Source organism: Thermomyces dupontii (genome assembly GCF_041956625.1).
Source record: "Thermomyces dupontii strain NRRL 2155 unplaced genomic scaffold VTN31scaffold_1, whole genome shotgun sequence".
In the NCBI taxonomy this organism is placed as follows: Eukaryota; Fungi; Ascomycota; class Eurotiomycetes; order Eurotiales; family Trichocomaceae; genus Thermomyces; species Thermomyces dupontii.
Window position 1 is genome coordinate 276,461 of NW_027192307.1, and position 12,146 is coordinate 288,606.

General features: G+C 52.4%; 2 protein-coding genes across 2 annotated transcripts; both read left to right on the forward strand.

Moving 5' to 3' along the window:
- Positions 1–181: 181 nt before the first annotated feature.
- On the forward strand, positions 182–2,011 carry VTN31DRAFT_114 (uncharacterized protein; the record flags this gene model as incomplete). Its single annotated transcript, XM_069401164.1, has 3 exons — positions 182–206; positions 377–1,719; positions 1,787–2,011. 3 exons carry the CDS (start codon positions 182–184, stop codon positions 2,009–2,011), a joined length of 1,593 nt encoding a protein of 530 aa, XP_069262970.1.
- A 5,946-nt stretch (positions 2,012–7,957) lies between these two features.
- Positions 7,958–11,446, forward strand: VTN31DRAFT_115 (uncharacterized protein; the record flags this gene model as incomplete). Its single annotated transcript, XM_069401175.1, has 6 exons — positions 7,958–8,611; positions 8,666–8,778; positions 8,842–10,221; positions 10,293–10,576; positions 10,657–11,170; positions 11,230–11,446. 6 exons carry the CDS (start codon positions 7,958–7,960, stop codon positions 11,444–11,446), a joined length of 3,162 nt encoding a protein of 1,053 aa, XP_069262971.1.
- Positions 11,447–12,146: the final 700 nt, after the last annotated feature.

Consider the following 12,146-nt stretch of genomic DNA (forward strand, 5'->3'; position numbering starts at 1 on the left):
TTTCTTGTTCCCTCCCCGAGGCGTCCGTCCCCGAACGTCGTTGGTCTTGGGACGCTTTGTTGTCGATCCCCCGGATTTTGTGGCCTCCCTGACGGGCGTGTTTGGACGGGCGGACGAGTCTGCAGAGCATGTGATTGTCTGGATTGCAAAAGGGTGGTGATTCTTGTTTGCGCCCATCATTATGTTTGGATACGTCGGCGGTCTAGGTGAGCGATTCCCCTGTCAATGCGGTAGTCTAATTATCCCTCTTTGTGTGAATCTCCCTGCATGCCTCTGTGTGGGCGATTTGCTGTGATGATAATGACTTGTTTGCCAAAAAGAAAAAAAAAAAAAAAAACGACAAGATGCCATTGAGTTGGCTGACGACTCTTCTCAGTCGCTCCCTCGCCGGGAATCGACCCGGACCAGGAGCGGAGTCCGCCCCCGCCGCCGACTCCGTTGGATTTTCCGCAGTATCTTAACGTCGGAGAGGCAAATGCCTCCCCTGACTTCGATGCCATCTTCCGCGGCTTGCTCGCTCTGAGGAAACCGCAGGATATTACAGAGAATCATGTCAAGTGGTTCAACATCCAAGTGGTGTCGCAGCAGATTGCGGCATCGCAGATTGTTCCCGAGGACGCACAGGCTGGCCTACCTCCGCTGCCATGGGAGACGACCAAACAGCCGGAAGGAGATGCCGCTCCCAAGATGAGCAATGGGCTGCCTTATCCTTCCCGGGAGAAATACGATGTGTGCGACAAAGAATTACGCTACGACAACGATGATGCATTTCGGGAAGTCGGCCGGATGGAACCGAGGCCCGGTCGGTCGAAAGTCCGTCTGACCCAGTCACGCAAGTTCTGGACGGGTTTGGAAAAGATCTCCCTGTATTGGGACACCGAACTTGATCAGTATTACGACAAACCGGTGCAGCCGGACTCGTCATCTTCGACCACGGAAAACGAAAAAGAGCAGACGCAGGACCGTCCCGAATCAAACACGGATGCAATGGAGGTTGACAACCCGCCCGAGGGGAAGCCAAAGTACGAACGAGTCTACAAGGGGCGACGCATCGGCGCCGGACAAGACATGCCCGAGAACTCCCGCGAGGAAGCCATCCGCGGTCTTTTGGAAATGGCCGCCTGGCCGTTCATGTGCCAGATCATCATGCCAACCCTGCCCCCCAGACTCTCCATCCGCAATCTGCTGTTCCCTGTGCGACAGAACCTGATAGCGGGGCGAGCGCCGCGGGAACGGGAACTTGCGCGCAAAGGGATTCTTGAAGGACCCTTGTTGCTGGCGCAATGTCGCGGAGAGGTGGCCTTCCGAGAGCCCGGAGAGGCTCCAGGCCGGGGCAAGCTGGAGCAATGCGACCTCATCCGCGAGGTGGGGGCGATGCTACTGACGGCTCAGGAGCGGGCACGAGAGGGTACCGTGGAAGTCCGGCCTGGCGAGGGCAAATGGTGGACCACGGTTCCCCGATGGGGTGGAGTTCCCGACGAAGGCGTCACGGGCGATGCAGCCCAAGAAGAGTCGGCTGAAAATGCGGAAAATGGGGACGAAGCCGGTCCTGAGAAGCGGCCGCGACGGTCGTTCTCGTCACGACGGTCTGGTTCGTCACAGTCGCGAAAGTTGAGCACGAGTGAGAGATGGAAACAGCTGCAGCCTGGGGCAAGTCTGTGGGACAAGAAAATGCGGTACATGCAGATTGGCAAGACCAAGGACAGTCCGTTTGACGATGTACGCTCTGAAGCTTCCCGTTGGAATTATTGTTTTTGAGTGCTGACCGGTGGAAAAAAAAATCTAGATTTTCATGGTGTCGAGCCTCAACCACCATGCGGCCATCGTGCACCTGCGCGTGCACCGTCGGTATCTCGACATGTTGACGACGGGGCAGAGCAATGAGCCAAAGGGAGACCAGTGGCAGGTGCTGACACTGCGACGGACGAAATGGTATGATCTGCTGCGGGAGGAAGATCGGGTTGAGATTTTTCGAGGGATCTGGAGCGTCTTTCACTATCTGATGCGATGATCTATTGCGATGACTGAAGTTCTCCTTTCCCTTTTTTTCAGTTTTGGATCCGCTTTTCAAATAGATTGGATGCAATGACATGTCACGGGTACAGGAATTGCATATGTCTAGCATTTGAGTGAATGATATTCTTGTTGGATTTCCTGCATTGAAATGAAATGGTCTATGGCCGCTCGTCGTCTCTGTGCGGATATACTACTGACGAACCTCTCAGTTTGATCTGCTTGCCGTCCCATGCACAACGTGTACTAGCTGCCACCCATGGGCTACTCAGATTCTTAGTTTGGACTTTGCTCTAATGGGGTACTGAACAGTAGTTCTCCGGTCGCGAGTTCTTTTCCTTACTTCGACTCTGAGCATTAAGTACTGGTGTCCATGCCTCATTTGCTTGGACATTGAGATGGAGCAAACGGATACCTATCCATACATACCTACCTGCGTACCTACTGTACCTACAGGTAGTTATGCAAAGAATGCCCGTCTCTCCTGGAATATTCATGTTGCCGAATTATCAATTCGATTGCCACATGGCAACTCGCTGAAATTTTACAGTCAACCACGTGGCTCGCAACATCATGCATCATTCGGTCAACTTCTTAATTTCTTTTCAGGCAGTACATAGTAATGTACTCCGTACTACCTGATCACTAACACTGCCAACGAGAGGACTCGGTGCTTCGCCATTTGACTACAGTACGGAGTACATACCTACAGTAAAGGCCACCGCTCGACGTCTGGGATATTGTCCTGCAGCCTTCCTCCAATGCAATCAGTTCACCCTGATGGAATGAGCATTCTTGCCTCTGAGGAACAACAAATGAATCCAGCAAACGAATTAAGAAAAAAGAAAAAAGTCCCTTGCCTGACGAACTGCAATCAAGATGTGACCCCGTGTTTGCTCATTCCGATTTTTTGACGTAGGTGCCAAATGATTGGATAATATTTACCCCGCGTCAAACTCACTAAACTTGATGGGGAATGGATCGTCTAGATAAGGTTTAGTTGCAGCAACTCTGTCTGCACTCTTTTTTCCTCAAGGTTACTAAGAGAGAAGTACTTCTGTATTCTCCGCATCTCTTCATCCAAAGCTTCGAGCTGAAATATGAAAAGGGGGCTTGTTTGATTGATCGATTGAAGGTTGTGTAGCAATGCAGTAGTGGTTTGGAAATGCTTTAGCCCCCTTCTTTTTAGAGCAGACTATTGAATTATTAAGACTTTTTGTGGCTGAATCAAGCTTGACAGACAGTATTCTCTAGTGCGATGGTTTATTGTATGGAGTATTAGTAGTAGCGGGGGTGGCGGATGAATTTCATACCCGTCTTTTGCTGCTTGACTTTTGTACGTAGGTGACCAAAGAAAAAAAAAAAAAAAAAAAAACCGAAAAACGACTGGGATTGGATGATTTCCGGGGACTTGTCGAGGAATAGACAGATCACATTCTACATACAACTTTCGGTCTGACTACAAGTGTGAGAAAAAAGTAAACACCGGGACAAACTTGAAGATCCTGAACCCTGACCTGAGTCTCCCCGAAAATAGCACTCAGTACGGATTGATAGACTTTCTGATCTACCGTTAGTACGGAGAACTTCGGGGAACTGTCTGATTGGGCAATTGCTCAGATTCATATCATTTGAATGGTTCCAATAGATGTGAGAATTTGGCTGGTTAGAGTGTTTCTTCATGCCATCTGATGTCTTAATTTCTGTTGCAAGTGGCACTGTGGCAGAAAACGAGTTGACGAGTTTTACGAGTCTCCGGTGTAGTTAATGTGTAGTAAACCTGCCTGTCGCGCTTTTGAGTTTTATGGTTGAGAAAAGCCAAGACCGGCTAGACTGCTTACTAATGATAGCGTTGGAGCCAATCACGATGATTGACATACGACCGCAGTCAAGGAAACGTAGTGGAAATTTCGTTAGGAAACTTCGCAACTGTTTGATATCGAATCGAAGACATTTCTCATTTCTGACTTCTGATCGATGCTTCTGTATGGCCGACTCGTACGGAGGAGGTTCGATTAGGTTTCTGCAGGCTGCTGTTGCCAAACTGCAAGACAGGGAAAGCTGCAACGCCCACACTGCAGACATGGCGCAAATAATCATGATGAAATCCATGACGACTACGAGAATCCATAGGCCTCACTATTGACGAGTTTAGTGATGATACTCCACAGTAGCGATAGTGAATAGTCTGATAAAGTGCAGTGCTTAGTCGTAACCACAGAGTTCCCAAATCCGACTTATCAGGTGGCGCCTGTTTCTGTAGCAAAGGATAGTAACTGCTACTTGCTTGACTGGTACCTCGTACAGCGGGTCGGGATCCTCCGATGACTCGGCGATTGTAAACTCAAGTTCCTCGGACAAAACAGGTCCAACACGAATCTTGCATGTTTGTCCAAAGGGTACCTGCTTTGTCACCTGAATCTGGAGCTTGTTGTGCAAAAAGTCAAAAGGCAACGAAGAATGAAGAAGCCAAAACCCAGAACGCTGGTTCCCGAATGGCTGGAGGCCCGGCAGTCTGAAACACGACGGAGCGGATACGGATGTTAGCGGAACCCTTTTGCACTGAACTTTCATGGGTGGACTGAGCCTCTTGAGAGTCTCGAGGTCTGGCTGGGGTCACCAAGACTCTGGGTCACGGGGTAGATACGAGTAAGTAGGTACGGAGTACGGAATACGGAGAAGAGCACGGACATTGCCTCCAAACTCCAAGAGTCCAGCGGGAGTCCAGGGATGACAGCATGTGGCCATGGGCAAAGTCGGGGTGCGTTTGGTCGATATCATGCAAGATCTCTTTTCTTTGGTCCCCTTGCAGTTTGGACGACCAGGCTTGACTCGAGCTGCTCCTTTCGAAGATCAATCTACTCCGTAATCGTACAAGCTCCAGGACGTCCAGGAGGGCTACGTAGCACTGTGGTGACGAACGGGCAAGTGAGGGGAATCGCCTCATCCACAGTAACCTTAGTGCGCTCTTTCCCTAGGGCCTGTTCTTTATTTCGTACCTCAGACCTCCATAGCTCCATGACGAATGGCATCAGGGCAAAGTTCCCCTCTGGAGAAGAGTCGGAGAACTGTCGGACACGGAGGCGCACAGGAGGATCACCCGTCTTGGGAATTCATGGCCCGTGTTGATATGTTCGGTGAGAATAGGTTAGGGTAACCTACGGAGTATAGGTTAGTTGTATTGGAGATACGGAGTACCCCGTATGGAGGAGTGATTGTTGTCCATTTAACCCTACCTGTAAATGGCAAAACTTACCGTTAATTTGGATCCTTGTGCACGGAGCATCCACATGTTCAGGAGTCAGAACACAGAACCAGCCACCAGGTAGCCTATCATGCCTCCGGTATCACTTTTGACTTTACCGACTGCATAAAACTGGGATCAAATGAAGTTTGCAATCCTGCTTTGGGTTGCCTCAGTTTCTCAGGGCTCAGGGCCTCCCCGTTCGATTCAGCAACTCCACGGGTCCACAGTCCACAGTCCACACGGAGGTGCTGAGTCATCAACAAGCTAGCCCGATCGGGCTAGCCTCTACGCTAGTACACTTGTGTCCTACCGAGCGCCTGAGGGTGGCCTGAGGCCTCGGGCAACTGGCGGTTTGGTAAGTTACAGTAAGCTTACTGTAACTTATTGGTACTGGGAGTCTCGGTTATGAACGGAGTATGAATAAGTTGCTTTGGAGGAACAAGTTGGAGGTGGCTGCAAGACGCTAAATTTTGGGTGTCTCCGAGGCCATGGTAACAGCGCTGCCGCAGAGCGAAAGGGGAAGCAGCCCAATAATGCTTCTCTTTCCCTCTCCCAGCCTCCCAACAGCCAACACTTTGAATCAGTACGAGTAGTAATTAACTAACTGAACGACGGAGGACTCGGATGAATCGAACACTTGCTTCTGATACGGTGATGACAAGTTGAGATGCATGAATGCCATTGATGCTAACTAGCTGTACGTAATAGAATGCTCGTCTATGCAGCACCGACAGCACTGCTGTCAGTGCTGTTGCTGGAGACTAAGCAGCTGCAGTGTGGGAGAAGTTGGAAGACGAGAGAAGGTCATGTGCCAATATTAATAATACGTTACGTCACGTACCCTAACTAGCTTACTAATCACCAAGCGGACAACTGCCCAAGTGATGCCCTTTTCCCACGGTCCCAATCCAATTCGTGTTCCATCATTCCATGGTTAAGTATGGCTGCGGTCCGAGCCATCGTCCGTACTCCGTACTATCCGCGGTTCGCTCCAAGTCACCACAATCAGTAATTACTACTTAACCTAACTAACTATTTCTTCATGATCTCTAACCTACGAGAAGGTTTGACTGATTTATTGCGCCAGGAGCGAGGATGAGGAAGAAGCATGGAGCACAAATGGCGGGGCCTTGGCTGATCCCAAAAGGCCAAGGGCCACACTGGCACACTCCCAATATTGCGACGACACCGCCAACTCGGCTCTCTCGGGTTTATCACGCCCTGGTCGATTTTCAGCCAATCAGTCATTCTGATCTCTCTTCGTGTCCTGTCGTGATTCCGAAGGTGTCGAAAAAAAAAAAAAACGTCGGCTTTCTGCTCCGTCGTCTGGTCTCTCTGTCGATCGCCGCAAGTTCATAGGCGCCATCAAACTGTCTTTGATCTCGGCAGTCCGTCCGTTCAACCATTGGTCGTTGGTCTTGACTTTGTACGGAGGACGTCACCTGGAAACTTTCGAAGTTTCGAGCGCCTGAGCCCTTAGGCCGCCAGTGCAAAACTTACGTCTGACGGAGTACGGATATGTACTCGTACAGTCTGACCGTCAGGGCCAGGAGGGGAATACTCGTAGTTATGCAGGATCCCGCAAGGAGCCTCCGATTGAGGGGCGAGATCAACGCCATTCCTGGAGAGCCCGGTGTCAACCATTCCTTTCTCTCTCCGAACGACTCCGTCTGGTACTCGGAGGACTAACTAAGTAGTTACCGCAGGTATTTCAAATTTCAATCCAGATCACAAACTTAATTCATTCAGGACTCAGGCGGACAAACTGCGGAGGTTATTTATTGCATTGGGCATGACACTTGCAGACGATTAGGTTAGTTATTCGAACTTTGGCCCAAGGACGGAGTTGACTCGGCCAACCCCCCTCCAACCACAGGAGGAACTGTAAGTACTGTACGCGAAGAAGCTATGATGTGCCCGCATGCGATTGCTTGCGATTGCTTTGAGGATTGATTGATTGCTATTGCGGGTTTGTTTGATTCGATTCGAAATGGTAAACGGAAGACCTGGTGTGATGCGTCAAGCCCACTGGCCAAATGGTCCAGCCCTCTCTCGATTGGTCCAAGCTGCCAGTCCCATTCTCGAGGTTGATTGGTGGTCGAACGTCGCTTCTCCCATGTGGGTAGTGTGGGGGTTCCTGGATGGGGAATGCATGCCCAATGCAGTTAGCGGCACCAAGGGTCAACAATCGATCGGGAAGAAGAGACTCTCTCAGTCCAGTGTGAAATCGACAAGCTAGAATTCTTTCTCTCTTCTGGGGATGTGTTTAATACGGAGTACATAGTTGAAAGGACAAAAAGTCCCGGCCGGATGGTGTTGTTGGCTTTTGGGTCTTGACCGCAAGGATCCCCTCTTCTCCTTTCTCCCCGTTTCTTCTTTCTTTCATATCCCTACTTCGGTACACGTTTCGTATAAATCAAAATAAAATCGCAACCAAGCTCTCGTCGGAACACGCTTCCAATGTCCCATGCTTGATCTCCCAGTGCCAACGAACCCCATGTCCTGCCGAACCTCGGCCATTGAAGCTCTCGTCAATTGCTCCCATCTGGTGCCCATGTGACGACTGTGTGACAGGAGATTTCGTCCCTCATCCCATCCCACGCTGCCACCCACCCACCGCCTCCTCGTTGAGCTCCCCCTCTACACCCCTCCCCCTGGTTCGCGGCGGTTTGCTCCCCGCCCCAATCGCGGCCGATCATGGAAGCGATGGCAACGGACGACAAGTCCAAACCCCATCCGCCGGCCCTGGGAAGTCTGCCGCCCCCGTCCCTGGCGCAACCACCGACTCCGGTCGTCACCGCGCCGCAACGGATGCCCATGGCGCCGGATAGATTGCCCAATCTGCCACCATCGCACGGAATCTACGAGCAATCATGGCGCCCGACTCCGTATCCACCGGGTTTCGAGGCCGCCAATGCAGAGCGCCGCCAGTCGACGGCTCCAACGCCCATCTTGTCAACCGTGCCGCCGACTCGAGAGCCGGTTCAGGCTTCGGCGGACCCATTCTCGCAGTCCAACGGCGTCCCGACAACCAACGCACCCACCCGCTCCCCGCATGAGGCTTCCACACAACTGCCCCCGATGCGTCAAATGAACGGCATCTCAATGGACCCCGGACCGCCTCCCGGACCGCCTCCGACCGACTATCGAGACTATCGCGCGCTGGGGGTACCATACGCGCCGCCCACCTCCGTTCCAAACACCGGCGACGCGCCCATGCCGACGCTCGGCCCGTATGGCCCCAACGTCAGCTTCCCGATGCCGCCGACCCCGGGTCCCTTCGACCCAAGCTTCTTTTCCGGTCAACTATTCGGTACCATGCGGCAACGGAAATCATCCCGTGCCCAGCAGGTGAGCATGGGCTTGGTGCTGCGACGTTGCCCGGCAATTTGACCAACTCTTTAGGCATGTGATCAATGTCGAGCCAGAAAGGCCAAATGCGACGAGGGTCGGCCCGCATGCAGTCATTGCAAAGAAAACAACTTGACCTGCGTGTATAAAGAGCTCCCCCCACATAAGTGAGTGCACACATTCGGACGTCCTTGCGCGCGCCTTGGCCTGACCGTGGCAACGAATCACAGACAGGATAAATCCACCATCTTCATGGTGGAAAAGATGCATGAAATGGAGGACCGCATCTCCCGGCGTGTGGACCGCCGCATAGACCGGCTCGAGACGCGGCTGGTGGACCGAGTGGATCGCCGGGTAGAGAAGCTCGAGACGCGCATGCTGCGTCTGCTCCGTCAGCAGACGGTCATAACCGGTGACAACACCAGCCCTCAGTCGGCGAACCCGTCCAACCAAGGAACCTCTCCTCCGGTCCCGGGATTCGACGTCGCCAGTTTTCCAGACATCAAGCAAGCCGATCTCAAGGCATCAGCATCGGACTCGGAGGATGATGAACTGTCCATCCCCATTGACCATACCACCGGCGCCCACAATTTGCTGTCGTGGCCGACTGTGAGGCGACTCATTGGGAAAAATATCACCGAAAACTATGTAATGGACATGGAGCTAGGCAGAGGTAAGATCCGACTCGAGGCATTTGGTGAGGGTCCCACGGCGTTTGGCAGCGACTGGAGTGACGGCGGTCCGGCGCGGACGATGGCATCCAGTAGGCCCAGCCCCAATAGCAGGAATGAGGCCGGCCCGTCTTCCTCGGCCGACTGGGGCACCGGGCTGCCTTCCTCGTTTTCCGATCCGCCTCATGAGCCGGTTGGTGGCCTCGACGAGTTTGGCCAGCTCAACACCGATCCCGAGGTTGTGCGGCGGCTCGTGCGCAGCTACCTGACCCACATGCACATCCTGCATCCGTTCCTGGACGAGATCCATCTCAAGAATGTCATGGAGCAGTTTATTCGCTCGTATGGCCGGCCAAGAGAGGGACTTGCGCAGTCCCTGCAATCCGGAGTCGACATCCAGCGCGCAGCCAAGAGAAAGCGATTGCTGGAAGGTGTGCAGATGGTAGGGAACGAAACCAATCCAATGACTGGATCCAGCCCCCCGCCTCTCAGGATAGAGGAAACGATCGAGAATGCGATCCTACTCCTTGTGATGGCCGTGGGTGCTATCTGCGAATGGCGAGATAGACCATTGCCGGCTCCGGTCTACAAGAATTCATCCGCCAAATCGCCCTCCAGCAGTGTTCTTCCGCCAGAACTTTCCTCCAGTGCATCCATTTTCCGGCGCCCCAATGCCTCATCGTCAACCCCGGCGGGCACCGGGCGTCGAACATCGGTGGCTTCTGATTCCAGCCGTCGGCGAAACGTCGATGTGATCCCGGGGTTTGCGTATTATGCCTACGGCGTTCGGATTATCAGTGTGAGCTCAATGTTCACGACACTGGAGGAGGCCCAAGCTGGGCTCTTGGCTGGGTTATATATGGGCCAGTTGGCCGATCCGGTGGAGAGCTTTGGCTGGATCAAACGAGCGGCCGACGCATGTATATCGCTGACGCGAAAGTCCGTGTTCTGCCCCTTCCCCGCTGTCCTTCCCCTCCCGAGCAAGCTGGTGCTAATGAGAGCGTTCTCAGAGACAAGTACCAATCGTTACCGAAGGGCCGGCACAAGAGCCTATGCGAATTTGCGTACTGGACGAATCTGCAACTCGAGAGTGATATCTTGGCGGAGTTGCCCCTTCCTGGCAGCAATATCACCAAAGTTGAAACCAAAGTCGAGTTGCCCGCCGGAGATTATGTGTTCCCGGTGCCCAATAGTCTTGACGCCCCGAACACACGGATGATGGTGTTTTACCTTGCGCAGATCCATCTGCGGAAGGTTCTGAATCGAATCCACAACGACCTGTACAAGACTCCAAGTACGTGACACAGATTGTCCTCTATTTTTCCTCTGCAAGCAGTCCTTGGTAGATCTGCAGTGCTAACTCGCGTGCGATAGAGGACAAGGATGACGACAAGGTCGCCAACTTTTCCGTGTCTGTTTTGAAGGTGTGGAGCAAAAACTTGGAACACTGGCGGGGTGATCTGCCAGCTCAAATGCAGTGGAACGACTTTGATCCACCTCACCCTGATATCAATATGGCTCGACTGCGAGCCAAGTATTATGGTGCTCGATACATCGTTCACCGCCCCTTGCTGTACCTGGCCCTCCATTACTATGGCAAGGCCGGTGGAACAAAAGCGGAGGCCGACTCTGAAGACGATTCGAAGCCTCAGCGGAATACCTCCCGCGTGGCTTACGGACCCATCGCGGGCCGATCGTCGAGTGAATCGGGAATTCCCCTTGCGACCGGTGAAGATGATATTTGGCAATGTGCGCCCTACGATGCCTTGCCTCTGCCAATCCGCGAGTCATGCGAAGAGTGCGTCCGGGCGGCAATTCTGAGCACCACCGCGTTCGACGGCATCAAGGGGCGCCCGGTCGTGACCAACATTTTTGGAACTGCGCAGGCGTACGTTTGCCAAGCCCTTCGTTTTTGTGCAGAGAAACGATCAGACTGACTCTGAGCAGCCAATTCGGTAATATGCTGGTGCTGTCTGCAACGTACATGTCGGAGCTCCGACCGCTGGTTGACCGCGACATCCTCCGGCGACTCCTCAAGCGCACCATTCGATTCCTGTTGGAATATCGGTATATTTCGCCGACTCTGATCACGAACGCGGAGATTTTGATGAGCATTCATGAGCGAATTTTTGGAGACGTCCCGAGTATAGATCTGACTTCATAGTTGATCTTGTTTCTTTCTTTCTTTCCAACCTACCATATCTTCTCGGGCGGCAGTCTGTTCAGTTTTGTTTGGCGTTTGGTGGCTGTCTGCTTTTTTGCCCTCGTTCTTTTTCTTGTGTTATATCCTGCATAAAGTCGTCTTTCGTGTTCATATTTGCGAGATTGGTTGCCATCCATCTTTCTTTCTGATCTCTGTGTGAATAAGGACTTTCCTTCGAGGGTAGATGGTTCAAACAATTCAAAGGCCTCTTCGCCTGTGTAAATACAAGATTGTTTCAGCATCTGTACATTCCAGCGCACATTCCAGATGAATTGTTCATTTACTTTGCCACGATGTCTTGTCAGCTTCTCGGCTCTTTGTGATGATAGGCTTGCAGACCGCAGTCGCTGAGCGGTTTCATATTGGCAGTATGTTATTTTTATTATTGCCCATCTAGTTATCCAGCTTTGCGAATGATCAAATGCCAAGACTGATTATGTCAGCACATCATCGGCAGAGGATCGGATTCGGAGCGGACCCCACCCGCTGTGGCTGGCGGAAAATCTAATGGTATTAACTACCTACCTGTTATGGTGCGGGTGCCAGCTCCAGCCGCTCTCCAGCCTCCGCCTAACCATGGCTCGGTTTGTTTATACATACCGCTTCAACCCCAACCCTGCATCAAAACAAACCCACAAAGGGCTCGTTTTCTCACCGATAC